The sequence below is a fragment of the Strix aluco genome, chromosome 1 (genome assembly GCF_031877795.1).
Source record: "Strix aluco isolate bStrAlu1 chromosome 1, bStrAlu1.hap1, whole genome shotgun sequence".
Taxonomy (NCBI): Eukaryota; Metazoa; Chordata; class Aves; order Strigiformes; family Strigidae; genus Strix; species Strix aluco.
The window spans coordinates 135403084-135427959 of NC_133931.1; the positions used below are offsets into that span (position 1 = coordinate 135403084).

Genomic DNA, 24876 nt, shown 5'->3' on the forward strand with positions numbered 1-24876 from the left:
CAAATTCACAACTTCTGGGTGAGTTGCAATTTGAAGACACCTAATCTTCATATAAAGAATTCAAGCGATTAAGTGCCCATCAAACCATATGGTAACTTGCTCTAAGCACCTGATTATCCCAGCTGTTTAAAACATGCAATTTATTTCATTAAATTAGTCTAGCTTCTGCTTTTAGCTACTAGATTTTGATAGAGTTCCCAAACTGCTAAAGTGTTAAACCAAGTATTTCAAGTTAGGAAAGTAACCTTAAATTTCTTCTGTAAATTTTCCTTAGAAGTTTTATAAAATTTTGGAAGTCTATAGTTTTTAACACCAGTTTGCATAGAAGTGTTTTAATATGTTATGTCCTCTGAACTCAAAGTCACTTAATAAAAATGTTCAGTTTAGCATGACAATTTCAGACTGCATTAAAGAAGATCCTTACACTGTGAAGAGAAATACTGCTAACACTTATAGGACATTTAAAATATCAGTAGCTGGTAAGTATGTAGGATTACTAATAGCAGTATCACTTAAGAGGAGAAGCAGTAAATGGGCACAGAAACTGTAGAGCACCAGCAGGAACCTCCTGGATGAAGCTCTGAAGGTCTCTAAGTGTTTATACAGTAGAGTAGGCAGCAAGATCATGTAACCATAGCAATCAGATTAGCATTAACATGACAAAGATTGACCACTTGGTGTCTCACCTGCATCATTATTGTGAATTAAAAAGATGAAACCATTTAACTTCCATTTCTTTTCACAGTATTTCTTGTTCATGAGTTAGTTTCTCCAATTTCACAAATATCAGAACAACAAAAACCATACATATAGTTTAGAATTCCATATATTTATAGCTATTAAATAGTAAAATAGCAGGAGGAGGGAACCTTCAGCTCTTATAATACTGTGATTTTATTACTTACCTCCAGAAAGGTGCTGGGGTTTGTTTTTTATTAATGGGCTGCAGTGAGAGATTTTGTTGCTAAATGATGTAAAAAGATGCTCAGTGAAATCATCTGGTAACTCTGCCTCCAGAAAAGTCTTCATGAACAGCTTGAACCCCTCTAAATCAATTGTCTAGAGTGGAGGGGAAAAAAGTATTTTGAAATGTTTGTTTTGTAAAAACTTTCATACTAATCCACCAAATAATATTGAGTTAACAAAAACTTTAGACTGTATTTAAAAATACTGATTTCTAAAGATACATCCCGGCATACCTATTTTTGAAAGTGACATATTATTGAATTATTACCTTGAAAACTCACAGTATTGCTACAATAGTCCAGAGCACAGTGTAAGACAGCCCAGAGTAAATTCAGAGCAGTTGTATCAGGAGCCTGAAACTAAGTTCCTTGCTCTCTAGTTTCTTGATCAGAATACGGCTTAACAGCACGTACAAAACTGCAACCAAAGGCACCTATGGAGATCACAGGGATGTACCTAGCAAGTCTTAGCTTTCCCCATAATTAGGCAGAGAACAAGCAGGGGATTTTTGGATGCCTGTTTCAGGGAATTGAGGGTCTCCTGTCTTTTCCTAGGTGGCAACATATTTTGTTGGTATTTGTCAAAGGGAAACTAATCACCCTGCCTTAAATAGGTTCTAATATTCAAATGAGAGTGCTGAGATACACAACCTTACTTACAGGGGAAAAAAAAGTTGTTGATTTGAAACATTTGTCATTTAGTTTAATTTGGTTTTGCTTTTGCCAGCAAGGTAAGAGCTGATTAATGAAACATCATTCATGATTTCTCCTGGTAAGACAGCATTGTCTGTTTTAAGTAATAAAATGAATCACAGAATATTTCAAGCTGGAAGGGCCCCACAAGGATCACTGAGTTCAACTCCCTGCTCCTTGCAAGGCTACCTAAAAATAACCATATGACTAAGCACATCGTCCAGACACTCCCTGAACTCTGACAAGCTTGGTGCCATGACCACTTCCCCTGGGGAGCCTGTTTTAGTGACCAACCACCCTCTCAGTGAAGAACCTTTCCCTAATGTCCAGTCTGAACTTCCCCTGACACAGCTTCATTCCATTTCCTTGTGTCCTATCACTGGTCAACAGAGAAAGGAGATCAGCACCTCCCCCTCCGCTGCCCCCCTTGAGGAAGGTGTAGAATGTGATGAGGTCACAGCAATGTAAAGTATTATTACCCCATTTTGTCCTGCTAATACATAATCACTAAAGATAAAGGTGTTCTGAAACATCGAGAGCGCTTAAGTCAATTTCAATTTTATCTCAGAAATAACTGTGACACAACTGCATACTCATCAATGATGCAACTCGGTTACATATGTGATTTTAAAACAGATTATCAATCATTAATCTGTAAAACATAGTGCTGCTGTCTTTGTTTCTAGATCAAACAGGACAGCAACTTTTCACCATTAAATAATTAAGGGATAAGGTCGTATTATACCACAAAATTGACTTGGAGAAATTTCCCCATGCTTCAGCAAGACTCCATTTCTCCATAGGAAACTCTAGTGCAACTCCTTTAGTTCAGCACAGTGAATACAGCGTTAGGAGGGAGAAGACTAGCAAGAAATCAGCTTGAAACCATGCCAGAAAAAGAAAATGGAAACAAAATTTTTGAAGTGCCTCAGTGACTTCAGAATCTGAGTCACAGTATAATTTTCACAATTACTTTAATATCATTTCAACACTCTGAAGCAGGGATTTCTCTCCCCCTGCCTTTAAAAAAAAATTTTTATATTTATGAGATGTAGAAATTTTATGTCCACATGAAATAAGGTGTTTCCCATTAAGGCCAAGACCTAACTGCCCCTGGGTAATGTTTTAAATGTGTATCGCTGTCTTTATGAGGGACCAACAACACAGATTGCAAAATCCGACTGATCTTGTGCAAGTCATTATTATTAGGAATGTGAACTTGGCAAGAGGGTATCTATACTGAGTTTCTAATCCAGAACACGTCATTTGAGAAAGAAGTTCAGTGAACCCAATAAAACTCTTATCTATTGAACAGAAAAATAGCTGAGACTGGAAAAAAATTACCTCCACAAGGCTCAAGCTGGGCATAAAATGGAAATAATCAACTTGAACATGGACTCACTATCTTTTTCTCATCATAGTTTCAGCCACTCTCTTCTACTTTGGAAAATCATACAGTTTCACTCATGCTATAAACTTTATGTTTTTCCTCAACAATAAAGTTACTGACATTTAATTCATTGTTTATAAACTGTGAAACCACAATAGCAAAAGGATCTGTATCAACATCCAAGTAAATCGGTCATTACTTTACACCATGTAAATGCATTTTTTTTCCACAAGCATAACAAACACATTAATCACTAAATCAACCCACTTTAACCATGTGAAATTGCTTTGTCAGATTGGTCATTAATGAAATGTGTCTTAGCTATTTCACTACAAGGAGGAATAACCAAATGAAAAAGGAAAACAGAAAAATTATAATCACATTTAAGTTATGGTTTATGGATGGACATGTAAAATATCTCTGTATTACATAAAGCAGTTTTTTATTTACCTTGTCTGTGGATTTTATGTATATACTGCTAAAAATATTCCTTGAGTTTACAGCTATCTTAGATTTTTAAAATGCTGCCTGAATGACACTGGTCCACCAAGCTGCCTGTAATAACTAAATCCCTAATGCTACATTTTTTCCATTTATGGGCTCAGAATTATGCCTGGGTAGACAGAGATTAATAAATAAGGTTAAAAGTATGTGTTTCTTCCTGAAGAAGAACATCTTTCTCAAAGATGTTCAAACTTTTCAGTATTTTCTAAAGATGGTCAGATTATTATTTCACCCAGTGTCCTCTTCAAAGCAAGTGTTCCAAACTGCCTTATTATTTTCTGGCCAGGAAAGACAACAGGTATCAAAGTAACACATGACTTGGCAGCCATGTCCATCTATTATATTTGACCCCCTAACTGCCACTGATTAGGGTGCTCAGCAAAGATAAAAAAAAGAAAGTGTGTGATTTTTCATAGTCAGGTTTCTTCAGCTGAAAGTTCTTTATCCTCTGCTCTAAAATGCTCTGTGACTTGTATTCCCCCAGGGAAGCAGAGACATTCATACAACCAGAGTTCAGATGTTGCACATCCAAAAGCTTTCAAATGAAGCTAAAAGTTAGTTAGAAGCTGGTAAGTGACTTGAATACACACATCAGAAATATTTATAATAGCCCAAAATGCAGATGCAAAAATCACATGCTGTATCAAAAGAATGTGCAACAGTCCTGTCTAAAAGAGATATATGCATAGAGCCCTGTGATTAGGTTCTTGCCTACATGAAAAAAACCACAAAATACATGATTTTAATACTCCATAGCTGGAAAACACTTAAGAGGACCTAACATACTTAGTGTAGATTATCCTATTAGAACTGAGCTCTAAAGTAATGCAGTTATTTCTGGAAATTTATTTTTGTAAATGTATATATAGTAAATAACAGAACTGAGCTAGAGTACAGCAGATCTAGGAGTAGTTTAGATTATCCATCTAGCTTTCCAATGAGAAAGGGGTGAGCTTTCAAAAAAAGGCTCACTTGAAATTACTTTCAGTGCTTTCCCTATCATTTCTCTCTCACTGTAATATATATAAGCCATTACATACCCATAGAAAAATTGAATAATTTCTTGAAAGAAATCCTGTGAGGACCACTGTAGAAGTCTTATAGGTGTTAAGAGTATTATCACCAAGTAGAGGTTTTAGTATTGAGTATGGTTCATTTAGAACAGAACACTTAAAGATGCACATTTGCTCAGCTTCATTTAAAAGAACTTTCACAGAAAAGAGAACAACACACAATATTATGAGCATTTTTCTATTGTGCAATTATACAGTATTTTTCTTTTTTCCTCATGGAACTATGAAAGCATGAAAATGCTTCAGTAAGTAACTACCCTTCCTCTAATTACTAGCATTTCCCCCAACCACAGCTACTTTTCAAAGGAACCACACAATGTTTTGGTAACCAAAAAAAGGAAAGCAGAAGACATTAATTTTCCACGCTAACATGGATCATGCTCGCTCTGCTAGGTAAACTACAATATCTTCCTTTTTAAATCTCACTGTCATATCAGAATTTCTCAGGTGAAAAGTTCAATAAATTTTGGTATGGTTTGAAAATAATTTATTTCTGTTAATGATTTTGCAAGCATTAAACAGTTCAGATCAATAATACTAGCATAATATATAAGCCATAATGGTGGATGTTGTTTTCTTAAGCATGCAGGCTAATTGCTTAATTTTCAACAGTTGCTTGGCTTCCAGAAGCTCCAGCTGAATATAAATGAACCTGAGAAAGAAGGATTTAGCATTTCAGAAAGCATTTTCCATGACGTTTCCCAAGTGAGGGGATGAGAGCGTGAGAGGATGTAGCAAACTGACTACAATTAACCAGGCACATGAGTTAATTAATTCCATTTCATAAGAGACTGTCAGGGTATAGGAAGATTATGATCACAAATTTAGGGATCTCAGGAAAATTTTCAACAGAATAGGGAGATATATAAGGACATAGTTGAAGCAGCCAATAGTTATTCAGAAGAACATGACGGAACTTTCAAATTATTTGGCCTAAATCTTTTGAGAAGGCGGGGGGGGGGAGGGGGAACTGTGCTGTTTTAGCTTTGATTCAAATAAAAAAGGTACCAAAAGCCTTGCCTATAGGCCACAGAAAGATAGGTGGGTTTATATTAATCTTATATAACTGGATTCCTCTTTTTATACATTAACTGATTCACCAAGTTTATGGGAGCGCCTTTTCCTATGTCTTAGAAAAATAACCTTAACAAAATAAGACTTTATAAATCTTTATAATAATCTGTATTACTGTATAATAAAACTTCAATTGGTAATGAAACATTTTGACATAAACCCAGAAAAGTACACATTCAAAAATACCATCGAGTTTCAGCTAATTTGAACCATAACATCCATATAAAATTCATTTTACTACTATTTTTAGAAGCAGTTCTTATCATTTCCCATTTATAGTTTCCAATTGCCTGAAATTTTTTTTTAAAAAAGGTATAAATCCACCTTGGAGAAAAGGAAAGGAGAAAGAACAGAAGGCAGAAGCAAAAGTGCAGTTTTAAATTATTTTTAGCAAATAAAATGTGTCAACCATTAAATATTTTTTAGCTTTTCTGAAAGCAAACATGAAACTGGACTCATTATGACTCAGTGCAGAGGAAAATTAAGAATACACATTTTTTTTTACACAATAAATTGTCAAGGAAAATCTGCAACATTTAATTAACCATCCACAAAATTTCAAAATTAATCCCAGCACTAAACTACCAACGAGAATTTAATCCATAAGTATTGTTTTTCTAGAAGCTCCCCCGAACAGATCCATACAATAAACTGAAAAAAAAGCAGACCAAAGTTCATGAGTTCTATGACTGACTACAGAAAGAAGGTTCTGCATTTGCCCCACTGCATCCAATGTAACACAACAAATTTACAGATAAAGGCATCCGAAGGTATCTTTTATGCCTTTATTAATTGTGCTCATTCATTAATACACTGTGATAAGGCATGACTTTTACTTCACAACACTGTGCAGACTAAGAAACCTCTTACTCAATTTCATAGCTGTAAAACCAAGCAGTCTAATTACAGTCTAATGAGAACAATATGGGTCAGTTCAGAAAAGGAACAAAAATGCCTAAAGCTAGACACTGGTATTACACCAATACCCTTATTTATATTGGGACCTTGAAAGACTCTCAAGTGCTACTAATCCATAAAGCACCTATACATGATAAACCCTTTAGGTTTTTTACTTTAGCTCCTTAAGGTGTCCACAGACTTGTTTCTGAACACAAACAAAAACATTACAGTTTTCACTGGATTGAAGATTTCATCATTTGCCTCACATCTAATACAATTAGGGTACATAAGTCTGTGTTATCAGCTTTCACTATAACTGTTCACAAAAAAAAAAAAAAAAAAAAGGCACTGTGCACCAAGGGCAATGGAGACCACCATTTCCTTCTAAAAGCACAGAAAAAGTGACAGATTTTCCCATCTTCTGGGGAAAAAAAAAAAAAAAAAATCTTCTGGCAAAGACACCTCCCCAGTGGGGGTTACTTTGGCTGAATTCCCTCTTTTGCCTGGGGAAATTCAAACTTGCATCTCTTTCTCTAGAGAGTATCCAAATATCAGAAAAGAGCTGAAGATTCACTAAGGGAAAAAGAGGTTTCTGTATGTCTATGCCAACAAAATGATTAAATATTTACTTGTAAAAATGTTACTGAAAAAATTACTGAAATAGTCCTTGGAATGAGGTGGTGATCTGAACATGTTCAAGAGATAAGGCTAGTCAGGGAGATGTATCAAAACAGATACCAAAATGTTCCAGCTGTTAAGGTAGTACTTCTGGACACATGGAAGAACTTCAGATGCTTAGGTAAATTTTATAGAAAATGGCTGAGACAACATTTTTTTTTTCTTTTCTTTTTAAAATTGCCATACCAGAGTTGGGTGCTAACTTCATTGAGTGGAAGTAACCCATTCTGGATCTAAGTAAGCCTATGCTAAAATAAATAAATTTATGTATTGCATATTTAAAAATATTCATGTATACATACTACAACATACAGTGTAATTTATCAAACAAAGCAGCAAACAGCAATTATAGATTGTTCAGAGAGGTCATTCAGCACCTCTGGGACTGTAACATGTGTCATGGTTTGAGCCCAGAGGGCAACTGAGCACCACCCAGTCACTCACCCTCTCCTCCTCAGGACTGGGAAGGAGCAAATGAAGCAAAAGGCTCAGGAATCGAGATAAGGACAGGGAAGGATGACTCACCCATTATGGTAAAGGACAAAAGACAGACTTATTAGAGGAAGAAAAAGAACATAAATTTAATTCAGACAGTAACAACACTTAACAGACAGAGTAGGACAATGAGAAACATTACCACATCTTAAAAACACCTTCCCCCATCCCTCCCTTCTTCCTGGGCTCAGCTTTGCTCCCGTTATCTCTACCTGCTCCATCCCAGTGGCGCAGGGGGCAGGGAATAGGACAGGGGTGCAGTCAGTTCTGCCGCTTCTTCCTCCTCAGGTTAGGGAGGAGCTCCTCGCAATCTTCCCCTGCTCCAACGTGCTCCCCCTCTCATGGGAGACAGTCCTCCACGAACTTTCTCTGATGTGAGTCCCTCCCACAGGCTGCTGCCATTCCCATGCTGCTCCGGCATGGATCACCCCTGTGTTGCAGTCCTCCCAGCACCAAACTGCAACAGTGCAGGCTTATTCCCATAGAGTCCCAGCCTTCCTCAGGCACAGTCACCTGGGTCAGCATGGGGTCCTCTACAGGCTGCAAGTCAGCATCTGCTCCACCATGGACCTCCATGGGTGGTAGTGGGGGGCAGCCCTGTCGTCTCACCACAGGCTGCAGGTGGGTGCACCAGCACACCTCTCCTTCTTCTCCGTTCTTCCTCTGACTCAGTGTTTACAGAGTTCTCCTCATAACACTTACTCACAACTCTCACTCCTCCTCCCAGGTTCCCCTTCTTAAATACATTATCACAGAGGCGCAGCTAATTGGCCCGGCCTTGGTGCAAAGACGGGTTCAACTTGGAGCCAGGGGAGCTTCAAGAAGCTTCTCACAGGGGGCCACTGCTGTAGCCCCCTCCCCTTTGGCACACACAAATGCAACACAACATGCTATCTCACATGCTGCATATATCTTACAATTAAATTTTTGCAATTACACACTTAACAGGCTTTTTTTAATGTTAATGCCATGAACAGATTACATACAAAAAGTTCCATCAGTGCAAATAACTTGCTATTACTTTCTTATGTTTAAGAATAGCAGAAGCAGTTTTTATAACAGTGAAACAAGACAGACTAATCTGTCTTATTCCCAGATACTATGAGAACATTCTTGTTGCGATGTCTGACTAAGCAAATATAGACAGATTTGCCCAGATCTTCAGTTTCAACTGAATTCATCTTGTTAAAGAACCCATACCCAACCAATGTGTTGTGGTGGAAACTTTTCTGAAGCTTATGGCATCCTTCACTTTACAAGTAAGCTACAAACACAAACAATTAGGCTTTGGTCTGCCAACTCCCATTACTTTGAAGAAAATTCCTTCCCTCAAATAGCCCTTTAAGAACCAGGATAAAACAGAAATAATTACACCAAGACTTATCCTCATAATAATATTCTTGGAATAACATAATAAAAAACAGTTACTCAAGGAACTCAGTTACAATGTCTTAAGATATTGTAAAAGATAAGAATATAAAACTAAAACAACGCTAGCTATATGGATATAAAAACTGACAGCTGCAAAAGGTAATTCCATTTTTTGTCTAAACTAAAAATCTGGAGAGAGAGAGAGACAATGTCATTTACAGACAGACTGGAGTATGTGGGGAGGTAACATCTGAGCCAGGCAGGCACAGGGGGAAACAACAGTGACTATCAATCCTTCTTCCAAACTTGTTAGCAACTCTGTCTCCACTGCATCTCTGCTCCTTAATTCTTTTCCTCTATTCTGGCTGCAGCCAAGGAGACATCACTGGGTAAGTGTGTATGGGGTGGGGAGGAAGGCTAGAAATGACCCACAGACCCCAGATTGGGACTCTTGAGTGATTTCAACCACATCTAAAGGCAAGCTACTTGCAGCAGCTGCCAAACACTATTAAGGAAAATGGTGATCAAGCAGACAAGAGGAGGGTTTCTATGAGTTATAAAGAATAATCTGCACTCACTGGAAGAACTGTAGGAAGATCTAAAAGAAAGTCCCTACATTGAACACTATATTTCCCTCTTTCCCAGCTGCTAAAAGCTCCTGGGAAACTCCTTAATGGCTTTGACCAAGTATTCTGAGATGTTTTTGTATTTTTCTATCATAATACATTTAAAAAGCCAATTCTGTAGAAGATTCTTTAGCGTGGGCTTTTATTCTCCTTTTCCACCTCAGGAATCTGATCACTAGTGTATCCTTTTCAACATACCACAGGAAATCCTATGACAGAACAGTATGCACACATAAAAAGACCCATACAAACAAATGACAGTCATTGAACTAGAAAAAAAATGTTACTAAGGAATCTTGACTGCAAAGAGTTGAAAGCCACCAAGAGATTAAAGACCTGGCAACTGACAAGATAAATAAATTACAGTTTTCAGGACAAACTACATTTTTCAAGAGTTTCCAGGATGACACTGATCACGTTGACTGAAGAATTCTTGACTCTGAAGAAACAAAAATAAAATTAGTTTTAGATTTTTATAGGTTTAAAAAAAATCTCACTTTATTCACAGTGAACAAAGTAGTCTGGAATCTTAAGTCTCCTGTTACTGCACAGAATACCACAAAACTGACAATCAAGTGACCACTATTTTCCATAGTGCTATCATGACTGAATGAATGCACATTTCTTTGCAGTTACCCCATGTATCTCACAGATATGTGATGCAAAGCTTTTTACCTTACTAATACCACTAACAAATGCATGCATCTTACTTCTATTTCAACTGTACACCAATGGTATAATGCAGAGCTCTTACTTCCCACTCTCCAGTTTCTTCTGAATCCCTGTTTCCCAGAATATGTGGGACTCCAAGGAAAAAAGAAATGGAGGTTAGTCTATGCTTAAAAAAAAAATATCCAATTACTGTAAGAGTTCTGTTTCTTCTCAAGCACTCACTGATACATACATTACACTAATTTAGTGCTAGTTCATAGAGGGTGAGTCTCTAAATCTCAGGAAAAACAGGAATTGAAGGACTGGTTTCTGAATAGCAGCTATGACTATGCTTGGCAAAATAACAGACAATTTCAGGTGTCTTCTAATTTTATATCAGACATATTAGACCAATATTCAACTAAAAATACAGGGCCTGCTCAGGTCTCTGATCATGGCTACAACAGGCTACGGAGGTGCCTTAAAATGCCTGATTCTGTCCGGACAGCAGAATGGCTTCTAACACCTTGCATGCCAGAGAAAAAGAGGCTGAACTCCATCTGCACCACCACGTTAGCATGTTGTAAAATCTGCCTTAAAAGATCTATCACCTCTAACTAAAAGCATGGGATCACCTCTATGAATTCCAGTGTCTTTGCAGAGAACAGAAACCTGTCCTTCCACAATGCAGAGCAAATGTACTATGTTCTGCTCATCCTCCTCTACATATCTAATAGGACTGATCTCAGGTGATTGGCCATATACAACAATGTTGCTTTCTACTTCCTTAAAATTGGTGATGTCACAAAATTTCCCACAAATTATTTGTTTTGTAGTGAAAATCTGCATTAGTTCAGAGCTGAGGACCCACAGGAATCATACACAAGAACACACAGGAAACTATAGCTCAACAATTTGACACACTGTCAGCAATTTTCACTCTTACTTCTTGTAAGATAGGAAGCATTTATACAACTATGGGGTCCCCCACACCAATTAAGCTTTCCCCCCCCCTGCCATGGTAAGTTAATATTCCTTAAATTATGCATTTCAGGCTGCGGTGACCCTAACTATGAATGCAAATACAGGTAAGGCAAGTCAGCTGCAGGAACTCATCCCTTGTTTCTCCCTCTCACTGAGGGGAACTGACACATAGGGCAGGGGGGAGAAGTGGGCAACTAGTGAAAAAAAAGGAAATACTATACCGTGAGTAGGTGACTTCTTCCTTCCTCCTACTGCAGTTAAGCTGTGCAATTTTGTAATTTGCTCTTCTGCTTTACTGATGGTATACAGAAATGTAAGATCAGGAAAAATCCAAGTATGCATAGTGTGAAGACTTATGCATTTATGTGTACATTCTGCGCCAATGTGTACAGAACTCTATACAGTATAGACATCACAACTCAGTATATCCTGATACTGAGAACACAGAAAACATGGTTTCTCAGCGAAAAATAGGATATATACAAGTAAAGCAAATTTTGCATCCTTTACTGTATTATAAAGAAAAGTATTCAGAGGTTTTAACTATCATATGTAATATTTTAACTTCTACCATATTAAGACATTTGTAGAGAACAAATTATTGAGTCAGAAAAAAATGATAGCTTTTGATTCAAGATCTACCCTAACACCAAACTGCAACAGAAGATGTCTAACTGCCTCCTGTATTTTCCTAGCTGGTGTAAATGCAACGACCAGTTCTGATAGATGACATGTAGAAAGAAGGAAGAGAAGCTGTATCACTAGACATTCTTTCTCCTCACAAGACTCAAAAAAGCAACTTAATAGTCTCTTGACGAAAGAGTTGCCATTGTGGATGGGTCAGAACAGGGAGGAGTAGAATAATAACTCCTTTTATTTCTCCCCACCACATTGGCCACATAAATGGGAACAAGACATGATCTAGTGTTTGGAATTAATCTCCACACAAATTCTTTTAAAATACCATATTCTCTTTGGTCTTTTTCTTCTTTTAAATTTGTACAAAATATTTCATAAACCACTGTTTTCACCCTGAAAAACAGAATGTAAGAGAGAGGGGAAAAAAAAAATGAAAAAAGAGGAATCATTCGATTCAAGCAGATTTCCATGAAATATGGTTTTCACTTATTAAAGAGAACTTTCAGAGATAATGGAAAGAGAGTTATGTTGAAATGTACTTTTCAATTAATTACTTCTTAAATTATGTTGCCTGATCTCTAAATGGTAACAAAAATGTAGAGTGTAATCAGCTTTAACTTACTGACAGTAACAGCTCTGGGTTGTTTTTGTTTCTGGGTAGGTCCCCTTAATTGATTATTTCTTTTCAAACAATTTATATTGACCCAATATCTGACAAATGAGCTGTTGAAAAAGAAGAAGATGTTACAGGGCCTTGATTCACACATAATGCTATGACAACCATTGCACACATTAATGCTAGTGCATTATTGACAATTACAAGATTAGCTGTGAAAAGCAAAGGTAAAGCATCCCCCATAAAAGTCGAAGTTCTGAAGACTCACTGATTCCGACAATGTTTCAAAACCTGGCTTTTTAAAAGTATGTGGGGAAAAAAGCAGACCATATAGAGAGGGTTAATAAGCTAGAAAACATTAATTACATGAGAATCCATAAGTTTTTGGTGTTTAAAATGTACTTCTAATGTTCACATGGCAGAAATTCAAATTAAATATGGAATTCCTCATAGAGATGGCCTTTGTGCATCAGGGTGAAGTTTAGTTTAAACTGAAAGTCCTTAGCATTTTCTGATCTAAGCCATTTGATTCAATACATTTTTTGCATAATTCATTTTTAAAATTCTAGTAACCAATTTCTTAGATAAAGCAGCATCCAAATTCTCATCTACTGAGGTGAAAGTTTACAGGGGAAAAAAAAATTAAAATCACATGCTCTCATGGGCTGCTCCTAACAAATACTCCATATGGCCAAATAATATTTAGCTATTATATCAACACTACAGACAAATACTACTGCCAAAATTTCCCCTCAGGTAGCATGTCTCTTCAATGAGACAAAAAGACCAACTCAACAAAACATCCAAAATGGAGATCTGAAGACTCAATTTTTATGCTTTAACTAGATTTTTAAGCATAACAATGTACCACATTCTTGTTTTATTAAAATAAACTGATGCTAATTACTAAAATAAATCTGGAATGTATTCACCAATCACTGCAGTCTTATATCCGGGTGAGGGAAAAAAAAACTTTACTACCAGCAGGTTTTCTTTAGTATATGATTATATATGTAAGTTTGTATATCTGTAAGTACTACAAATAAATACATACATTTAATACATAAATTTACTAAAGATGCTATATTTACTATACTGAGCAGGGGGGTTAAGAAGAAAGAGTGCTAATGCACATACTTTTAGAAGGATCTTGTAGCAGATTATAACCCAGGGTCTATTTTCCATGTATTACCAATAAAAAAGTTAGAAGAAATATCCATAAATTATTACATACTAAACAAAATGAAGAGTAGATCTCTTGCATTCTGTCCCAGAAGATTTGCTCGTCTGAAAGTTACAATTACTACAGAAGTTAGGAAAAATGGGGTAGGTGGCATGCTTCAGACTAAAACCGAATAAAATAGCAAAATGAATGAACCCCTGAAAAAAGTCAGTTATGACTAGAAGTTCTGGTTGAATCAATTTATGTACTTATGAAGATTGTGCCAAAACCTTCTTAACAGACAAACATGGGTGAATTGTCATTTTCATTATGTGGCTAAAATTAAGAAGAATCATTTTTCTATAAGCATTCTGTATCAGTAGCATTCTCATCTATTTTAACTGTAATGATCTTCTCTGTCCATTGCAAACTTTTGTGGAGGTTATTTCTGCTGCATTTATTAAAAATATTTCCTACAACACTTTTAGTAAGAAAAATAGCATGTGAAGATGTCATGTGAACAGTCACTGTTCATCCTTCTCCCTTTAAAAGCTCTGAAGCACACAAATTGACAAACTTTCATTTCACGAATGAACTGTTTGCTGAGATTTAACACAATTGAGCCTGACTAACTGGATCTTTCACTTGGAATAATCATTTACACCAACAGAAGAAGGTTTAAAATGTCCCATTCCACTTAGCAACAATTTACATCCACTCTGCACTGAGGAAATTTACAGTCTTTAGGAATGTGGAGCTGTGCTAATTGAACTGAGTTTGAGTTTTTCCTCACCAGAATTTAAAAGTATAGCTTAGAAAGTAATAAAAAATATGAGCAGTGTCATCTGCTCAATTATACATGCTTACAGGCCAATGCTAGCAATAATGCCTGTATTACAGAAGGGGACTTCAAGTCATTTCCATTTGGACTAATTCCTGCAAAAAATTATGATTAAAAGTGTTTTTTCTATATTTTGTTTCTCCATGCAGTTTCATAAACAGTATCTAGATACCACCATGTAGGTGAATCAATTGTTACTGCAGCCATCATCATAAAACCAAAGCACAACAGAATATATTGCTCTTCAGAATGAAAACCAATCAAAAAAAGTCATAATTAAATATTCTGGGTAAAGCACTTTAACCTGTTTTTCCTAATTCAGCCTGAGTAAACCCAGACTAAGTTAAATGTCTTTAGAGTTATAAACCAGAAACTAACAAAAATTAGGCTGTTCTAGAGCCTCATCATTGTCTCCAATTTCTAGATAACATCCTTTGTAGGTAATTAAAACAGACCTGCCCTGTGTGTGACCAGGTAACATAAACACGTGTAGAATTGTTTACAAACACCATATAGTCCTTTATTACCCAACTGTTACAAACAGGATGTAAACCAAAAAACACTACAGCACCACCACAGCACTCATTTGATGGCTTCAGAATTCTCACTGTCAGAAACTAAATACAATTTCAACCTTAAATGCTGTTCTTTTAAGAAAATGTCTTTATTTGTTTTTGTTTCACAGAGTCCGAATACCCATTAGCCAAATACCTCTCCCCTGCTATTTCTTTCGTAGCATTAATTCAGACATGTGATCAAACAGAAGCACAGGGTAATACAATTAAAATCATTTAAAAACACAGAAAGATACTTTCCCATTGATGTTAAATGCATCTTAGTAGTTAAATACTATGAAATCTATCACCGATGACTAGCAGAATAAATAATTGTAACTCCTAATTTTGCATAAACGTTGCACCATTGTATGTATACTTGAGCCGCAATACATCGATTTTATATATTCAGTAATGGCAATATAAAAATCAAGAAATACACTAAAGGTATCCTTTCTTAAGGAATTTATTTCTGTGTTTATTTCACTTTAAGAAAAGAACAACGTAGCTGATATTTCAAATTAATATGAAAATATGAGGATAGCATTTTTCATACTTTGTAACTCAGTACCATAATTGGTACCATATTTATACTGTTTTCATGCTGTTAGAGGAGCTAAAATGTTGTCAGAGTAGTCTGTCACTCTTGAAATAAAATATGATAAAAATAAAAGACACTACTGTGACCCTCCACTTTTTTTTTTTCCCTTTAAAAATGGTGTAGCTTTAAGCAGCGTATTCTTTGAAATAGAATGGTCCCTCTGGCCTAAATATCAAGACAGCTTAAAATTCTCTATCAACTTCTAGCTAAATACTTATGGTGGTAACCTAATAAAAAAATAAACTCTTTTTCTTTTAAAATACTTTGAAACATTATCTACTGTACATCAGAACTGGAATAGTCCTCAAGTCAGCCATTTAACAAACTATGAGAATTAAACAGGTAACACATAAATCAAAGCAACATGAGGCTCATAAAGCTTAAACACAAGGTACTATGCAATCCAAAAAAGTAAAGAAAAAAAAGGATAAAAATGGGATCTTAAGGCAGAGAGGGAAAGTATCAGAAGGGAAGGAAGGCAGCAAGGAGGGAGAGATGTTAGCGCAGATGGAGAAAAGGAAACAGAGGGACCAGTAAAGATCATAAAAAATGTTCAAAACCAAAAAAAACCCCACAGTTTTGCAGCAAAAACTGACTATGTGAAACATTTTACACCTCGATGCCCTCAACACTTTCCACAGAAAGCAGGCTTACAGCCAGACTACCAGCATCTCTGCCTGGCAGGCTTCCCAACTCTCTAGGTATCCAGGAAGCTATTTCCCTAGAAATTCTGCCCAGAGAGCCAGACAAACACTGAGTGCCCAGTGTCTGAAGGGTAGAGTTTTCTGCTGGTGATACTCACAAGTTGATACATTTTTCGCTTTGTACCTAGAAAGATACAACATCCTTTCTTAGCCCTCAGTTTCTTACATGTGAGGGACAGGCTTCTCCTACATAATAGATATGCTACAATTCTCCACATCCAACTAACCCTTCTGTAAATTAGTTCCAAATTGAGTTCACTTTGTCCCACCATTTGGTCAAAAGCAGAAAAATGTGGTTTCTGCAGTACCTTTTTATAGAAAATTAAATCTTCCTATCTGTAGTAGAAATGCTTCACTTTATAACAAGGCAAGGTCTTTAAAGTAAATTAGTATCTTCTGGCAGATCAAAGAATGTAGCTGACAGAAACAGCACAAAAATCCTTCTTGAAAGACAGAGAAATATGGATTAAAAATTTTAACTTAGTTTTCCACTTGGATCAATGGGTCTAAGACACTACCTTTTCTTACAATCTTGTCTTGTCAGACCACCACAGCCACAGGAATACTATTACAATGTCCCAGTAATACATTTCTCTTATGAAAAAATCACAACGATGCTTTGCAATCATCTTGTGATCAACTACCATAAACAGCAACTTATCTACAATGCCACTAGTCCCAGGGTACACCACACTGTACTATGCACTAGTGCATTTCATTCCATTTACTATAATCCATAACATCATCAAGCTTTTCCAGTATAATATTCAGATTTTTCTCCATTTTAGCAACAATTCCCAAATTTGGTTTAGTGTGTTACTTTTATTAGTATTCATCTACTTCTTTTGACAAGGTTATTAGCAAAAATACTAATGCGATTAGTCCCAAGACGGTTCCTAGTCACACTGCTTTAACCTGAATACCTTCTCTTTCAGGACCCATTGCAGTCACTATGTTAGCTTACTAAAAAAGTAATGCTGGCCATCTGAAGAAAACTGAGCCCTTTTGAGAACCTCCAAAAGCTCAACTGGCCTTTGATCCCAGAAAGTGAGGGGTTCCTACAAAACTAATCCTTTCAGTTTCTTGACTTTTTCATTGTCCTCAAGTGCCAGCTGCCTCTTCCCAGAACAGCAGAACAGGGGCTTTTTAACACCTCTGTGTATGAAGAATAACTAGGTCATTTAAAAAACTAGTTCATTTGATTAGTACTTCTTCCCTAGTTTTTTTTTTATTCATTGTATTTTTATACCTGGTTTTAGGCTACTGAAGACTCTCAGGAGTATGGTCTTTAACCACTTCTCTTGCAATTGCTGTAAAGTCACAATTGCTTAAAGCATGCTATAAACCTTATTCAAATTATAAAATCTGCAATTTTAAGCCTGCTATGTATAAATAGTATTATGTAGTTACAGAAACAGTATTTAATATTTTTTTTCTGAGATGTGTTATTGTCATTTCAGAATAATACAAACCATTATGAGATCTCACTAGTACGCAGAAATTTCTGTGACAAGTATGGAACAAGTTAATTACTTGCTCTTAACTTATTTTTCATATTCTTCTCAATTAATGTTAGCAAAATTATGTACTGTGAATGACAGAAATAAAATTCACCTAGAGAAAAAGTCTGCCAGCAGAAAAAGAGTGTACTTGGCTCTCAGCTTTAAATATTTGTCCATTATTTGACAGAATAGCCACATGCAGTATTCATTAATAAGTGACATCTCAGTGGAAGCCTACAAAACAAACGATACTGCCTCTATGCATAACAAAAGAAAAAAAAAATCAAATTAAGATTACTTACTTGATTAAGTATATCTTGTTTCTGTAATGCATGCAAGGAAAGAAAGAACACACATACGTTAGTGCAGTGTCGTAACACTCAGGCTCTGTTTTTATAATAGAACTATTTTTGTTGAAAGGTTAGTGATGTAGCCGAACAGGTATAAGACATTAGATAGACTATCCCATTTTCTTGCATTAGCACATATGTCAAGAAAATGATTCTATATGAGCATTCTAGGCTTGATTAGAGAGTGCAAGCAATTTATTTTTAACCATGCAATGACAGATAACCAAGGGAAAAAAAAGAAAGTAAATACAATGTTTGTCTTTCATCCCTGTGTACTTAAAAAAAAAAAAAAACGCCATTAAAAAATATTTGTTGCCAAGAATAGTTGTTAACAAAACAACTTAATGAGAACTGAATAAAATGACAAATTCCATAAATACATTAACTACAAAAGGAGGGCTAAAGAGAATCTCCATCCTTTATTAGATGTGGGGGGATTCATAGTGACAAAGGATGAGGAAAAAGTCAAGGTATTTAATGCCTATGTGGCTCAGTCTTTAATAGTAAGACCAGTTGTTGTTCTCAGAGTACCCAGGCCCCTGAGCTGGAAAACAGGGAAGGGGAGCAGAATGAAGCCCCCATAATCTAAGGGAAAAAGGTTAGTAACCTGTTACACCACTTAGACACAGTCTATGGAGCCAGATGGGATCCACCCAAGGGTACTGAGGAAGCTGGCGGAAGCGCTCACCAAGCCACTTTCCATCATTTATCAGCAGTTCTGACTAACCAGGGACATTCCAGTTGACTGGAGGTTAGCAAATGTGATGCCCATCTACAAGAAGAGCTGGAGAAGGAGGATCCAGGGAACTATAGGCCTGTCAGTCTGACCTTGGTGCTGGGAAAGGTTATGGAGCAGATCATCTTGAGTGCCATCACATGGCACGTACAGGACAACAAGGTGATCAGGCCCACTCAGCATGGGTTTATGAAAGGCAGGTCCTGCTTCACTAACTTGATCTCCTTCTATGACAAGGTGACCCACTCAGTGGATGAGGGAAAGGCTGTGGATGTTGTCTACCTAGACTTTAGTAAAGCCTTTGACACCATTTCCCACAGCATTCTCCTGGCGAAACTGGCTGTTCATGGCTTGGATGGGCACATGCTTTGCTGGGTAAAAAACTGGCTGGATAGACGAGCCCAAAGAGTTGTGGTGAATGGAGTTAAATCCAGTTGGTGGCTGGTCACAAGTGGTGTTCCACTGGGGGAAGTTCTGTTTAATACCTTTATCAATGATCTGGATGAGGGGACTGAGCGCTCTTTCAGTAAGTTTGCAGACAACACCGAGCTGGGTGGGAGTGTTGATCTGCTTGAGGGTAGGAAGGCTCTATGGAGGGATCAGGACAGTCTGGATTGATGGGCCGAGGCCAACTGTATAAGATTCGACAAGGCTAAGTGCCGGGTCCTGCACCTGGATCACAATAACCCCATGCAATGCTACAGGCTTGGGGAAGAGTGGCTGGAAAGCTGCCCAGTGGAAAAGGACCTGGGGGTGTTGGTTGACAGCCAGATGAATATGAGCCAGCAGTGTGCCCAGGTGGCCAGGAAGGCAAATAGCATCCTGACTTGTATCAGAAATAGTGTGGCCAGCAAGACTAGGGAAGTGATTGACCCCCTGTACTCAGCACTGGTGAGGCCCCACCACAAATACTGTGTTCAGTTGTGGGCCCCTCACTACAAGAAAGCCACTGAGGTGCTGGAGCATGTCCAGAGGACAACAAAGCTGGTGAAGGATATAGAACACAAGTCTTATGAGGAGCAACTGAGGGAACTGGGGTTGTTCAGCCTGGAGAAAAGGCGGCTGAGGGGAGACCTTATTGCTCTCCACAACTACCTGAAAGCAGGTTGTAGTGAGGTAGGTGTTGGTCTCTTCTCCCAAGTAACAAATGACAGGACAAGAGGAAATGGCCTCAAGTTGCACCAGGGGAGGTTTAGATTGGATATTAGGAAAAATTTCTTCACTGAAAGGGCTGTCAAGTGTTGGAACAAGCTGGCCAAGGAAGTGGTTGAGTCACCATCCCTGGAGGTATTTAAAAGACACGTAGATCTGGTACTTAGGGACATGGTTTAGTGGTGGACTTGGCACTGCTAGGTTTACAGTTGCATCTTAAGGGTTTTTTCCAGCCTAAATGATTCTATGATTCTATAAACACTAGCAAGCCCTGTTGCAAACATCATTATATGCTGCTTTAGTTTCTAATAATTCGTACTCCTTTTAATAAAGGTGCCATATTAATTTTTTACCTTATCACAAACTGCTATCACTACTTCCCAGTAAGAGGTACTATCTTAAGATTGTAAATACAGTTGTATTCTCTGCATGAATTACACTGATTGTGCCAGACTTTTGCTAAACTAGAGTTACCAGACGTATCTTTGATATATCCACAGAGTTAAGTTAGGAAAACCCTAAAACCTCTGGAAATCAGAAGGATCCTGGAGACAGCTTCTTAGAAGTATCTGCATTACTTCCAAAAATGCAAATATCATTTGGAGTAGGCAGATTATTGCAACCTGACTGCAAACATTCTGCCCAACTTGGGGCTTCACCTCTCTGGGCAGATCAGATCATGGAAGGTACCTTGTGTCATGCACTCATTGTCCTAACCTTCCTGGAAATTGATGTTTTCCTGGTCTTTCTGCATATGCACATTTATTCTTTTTATCCACATCTGAACTGTGGAACTCTGGAGCACTGCCCTGCTCCACGGGCAGACCCAAGTTGCACCCTGACTGCTTGTCTGGCTGAGACCATTCCACACACCTTCCTCCCTCACTCTTCGTGCACTGATTAACCCTAAGAGTTCTAGATGGTAAGTAAATAAGCAGTGAAACAAGAAATTACAATGCACTCCAACAGATCCCTCAAAAAGGATGACGACACTAGGACTACAAGGACACAATCATGTGTACTTACTGCCCATTCAGATACAGTCTGTAGCTCCATCTGCATACTAATTCTTGTTAGCCTATTCAGTGCTCGCCTCAAAATGAAATGGCTGAAATTAATTAATTTAAATAAATCTCAAATGATGGAAAGAATATTTATAAATCACAGCTTTCCAGAAGGCTGATCTTAACCTACCTCTGTGTCTTACATCAGTTATAAAATCTATTCTTAATTATATATTTGACATTGACTTAGAGAAGAAGGTGGAAGGGCAGAGGTTCAGTAGCATTTGTAGAAGTTTTAGTCATCTCCCTTACATTGAAAGCAGAGAGTAAAAGCTCCATAAATAAACTCCCTATACTGGATGACCTTCTGATAATCAGATACATCATTTCCACTAAGCCCAAAAACCACTCACTCGACAAGATATAAGATAATGGAAAAACAAACCAGATGACTTCAGGTAAAAAGCTTCGAATACCAATAGCTTTTCTTTTGCTATTTGCGTCCCATTAAATCATCTTGTGATAAAAAACTGGAATACAGAAGCAATGGAGTGGGATAAATTCCTGAACCTTTTAAGCTGAGAGAAGCTTGAAACAGGAAGTTCTTAAGGCTTTTTCTTAAACACAGAGATACATCACACTGCTAAATCTGCCACAGCTCTATGCCCCATGTTTATTGGTTAAAAAATGGCATCATCTTTTGGTAGAATATTGTCAAGACTTGAAAAATACTTGGAGTACTTATGAGATAATGATCTAGGAAATAAAGAGCTAAAATGGAAACATGATGGTGTCCTCTAAAAGAACAACAACAAAATGGAAGTGCTGTCTGTAATATGTGGAAGTAAAAAGCTGCATTATGACTGATTTCAGCTGAACCAGTCAATTTCTGTCATCTCATCTACAGGTAATAATTAATAACTTAAACAGTATATCCAACTCATGGAGTCCTCATCCAACCAGATACAATCAACTTGCAGATCATTCTGTAAAGAATTTATCCACATAGCAGGTTGAATGCATGCCAAAAACATAAACACACCTGTGCAAAGGCAGCTCTGACTTGGAATATTCACTCAACTGCAGAAGAAATTTCAGCCACTGCTTCGAGTTCAGCAGCTTATGGCATGAAACTTGAGCTAATAAATCCTACTAGATCCAAAGTAGCTTCACTGCTGGCTCTGTTTCCCTTTTTGTTGCACTCCCTGAGGTCTAAGTACTAAGCAGCAAAGTACAGGGTTAGCCTGGGTCCAACATTGACTCAGTAGTAGTGAATAGCCTGATCCCTGCTGAAGACACTGAAGCCATCGCAGGGTGTCTGACTTGCATTCCTTCCTCCCCTTCCATCCTCCCATCCTGCTCACTGGTTTAGGTACTCTGTTGCTCTATAATTCCTGGATGTTTCAGTATGTTGGTAGGATTTTGCAAACAAATCACTGTGAAATGAAGAACTCTGGGAAATGCCATAGAGAGTCACAGACTCGGCTCAGGACCAACTGTGTTTATTAATTCCAGCTTTGCACAAATTCTGCCAGTTCACTGGGCTTCAGTCAGAGCAGTTGTCCCAGGTGCCCATCCTGATCACTTTTTTCCATGACTCAACCTCCAAGTACCCACAAATTGGAGGTGTGACTTTGTTAAAAAAGACTAATCCCACAACTTTAAATACCGACTTATACATTAACGTTGATAATTTGATGTGTTACCTACAAGTTATTTAAATATGCATAAAATGCACAATTAGTACTTTAAAAGGTTACACTTCACAAAACTGAAAATGTCACATGATGATTGAAAATAAGTGAAGAATTTCAAGAAAAAATATAATAAATTAAGACCATTTTATCGCATACACTTAGGAGCACAAAGAAAACTGCAGAAGTTAAAAAAAAAAATGCAAGCACGTAGTTTGTAAATACACAGTTCACACTTTCCTAGAAAAAAACAACAAAAATGTGTCTACATTCTTAAAAAAAAAATCAATTAAGGGAGGTCCTACAGTTTATGTTACAGTGGAGAATAAATCTGATGATCACAGCATTCCCATTCTTTTATAATCTTTGATTCTATTTAACTAAAATAATGGAGATTTAAGATGATTGTTTACAAGATCAACTTACACTATTTTACTGAATTATGAAATATTTTCTTCAGAAACTGACTAAAATGACCAATACTTTGCAATGTTCAAAGGGTCAAATAATTTTTCAATACTTATTGAGTTATAACTACCTTACTTGACAATAGTTCTTGTCTTTTACATCCTGAAATCTAAGATCAAGTAATTTTCACAATGGTTAGCACATTTTTCTGTCCTGAATTCCACATAATACAAGCACAGTTAGAAACATTACTATTAGAAACGTTACTGAAACAGGTTTCGATTTAGCCACATTTTTAATCACACTACTAGGATATGCTAAGCAGATACAAATTGCAATTGAGGATAACAAAAGAAAACAATCTGGCCTTTTCTACCAGCCAAACCAAAATATTTTGCTTAGTAGTGAATCTGTAGTGACAATGCACGCACACACACTTTTTTCAGCTGAATCCTTTGTTTCATAACATCACAAAAAATTCTCCTTTTATAATGGGGATCCCACTACCAGAAACAACACAAGAGAAACAGAATTTAAAAAAAAATCTTAACTGAACAGATTTTACTTTCCTAACTTTTGAAATTATGCTTAAGATTTCCAAACTTTAAAGAGACTTGGGAAGCATGTTAACCTTTCCATTAGAGGGTTTCTTTTTGTGTCTGTTTAAATCTTAGAAATTATTAAGCAGGTCTGTCTAATGTGATGTTTATAAACTTCTAGTTCTTCAAAATATTCATACTTCTGTTTTCCAAACTGTTTCAAATACCCCAACAGCTGATTTATATATCTTTATATATCTTTGATTTCAAATGCTTAGATTTTCTACAACATTTGTAAATATTTTTCCCCACCATTTCTGACCATTAAAGAAAGAAGAATAATTACCCCTTCAGGATTATATTTTGCTAACACACCACTGCCATGGAATTCTTCTAAAACATCCTTAATTTTCTTGGTGGAATCTGGATGAAGAATAAAGAGAGAGAAAATGAAAATACAGAAAATTGATTTACGTAATATGAACTGCAATTAAAGAAACATCAACCAAACTGCTAGTAGCTTTTCTCAATGGACACTAGCAATTTTCTCTAGCTGTAAAACAGCTGTGGGCACAAAGAAAATGAGAACATACTACACCCTCTCACCAAATACTGCAAAAATCAGCAAGTAAACACAAAACACTCAGAAATAAACACTCTTTGACCCAATCCTTGACTACTGTTACGTAGGATATTTCTGAAGGAGTTCTTTGCAAGGACTATTTCAAGTCACTTTTCTTGTCCTTGAAACCTAAGTCATCTACAGAATGCAATCATTCCCAACAGTGCTACTAAATCTCCTCTGGCACAGCTGTCAGTGAGTAGAGGAACTGTCAGAGGAGCCAAACAATATCAAGATAAAGGGGAAACTTGAAGAAAAAAAATAAATATTTTTTCTCTAGGTAACTACCTCTAGGACAACTTTTGTCTAACAGAATTGTGCAAAATCCCTGCAGTTCAGAAGCACATA

General features: G+C 36.9%; 1 protein-coding gene across 4 annotated transcripts in view; it reads right to left on the bottom strand.

Moving 5' to 3' along the window:
* Positions 1-24876, bottom strand: part of DGKB (diacylglycerol kinase beta) — a 356999-nt gene that overhangs the window by 268450 nt on the left and 63673 nt on the right. For 2 of the 4 annotated variants that reach the window (XM_074836674.1, XM_074836656.1), the window contains exons 3-5: positions 24253-24329; positions 18326-18346; positions 906-1059 (exon numbers count right to left, since the gene is read on the bottom strand). In XM_074836674.1, the coding sequence (XP_074692775.1) occupies positions 906-1059; positions 18326-18346; positions 24253-24329 (252 nt within the window). The remainder of the gene's footprint in view (positions 1-905; positions 1060-18325; positions 18347-24252; positions 24330-24876) is intronic. The other 2 variants (XM_074836682.1, XM_074836664.1) reach the window with 1 other exon arrangement.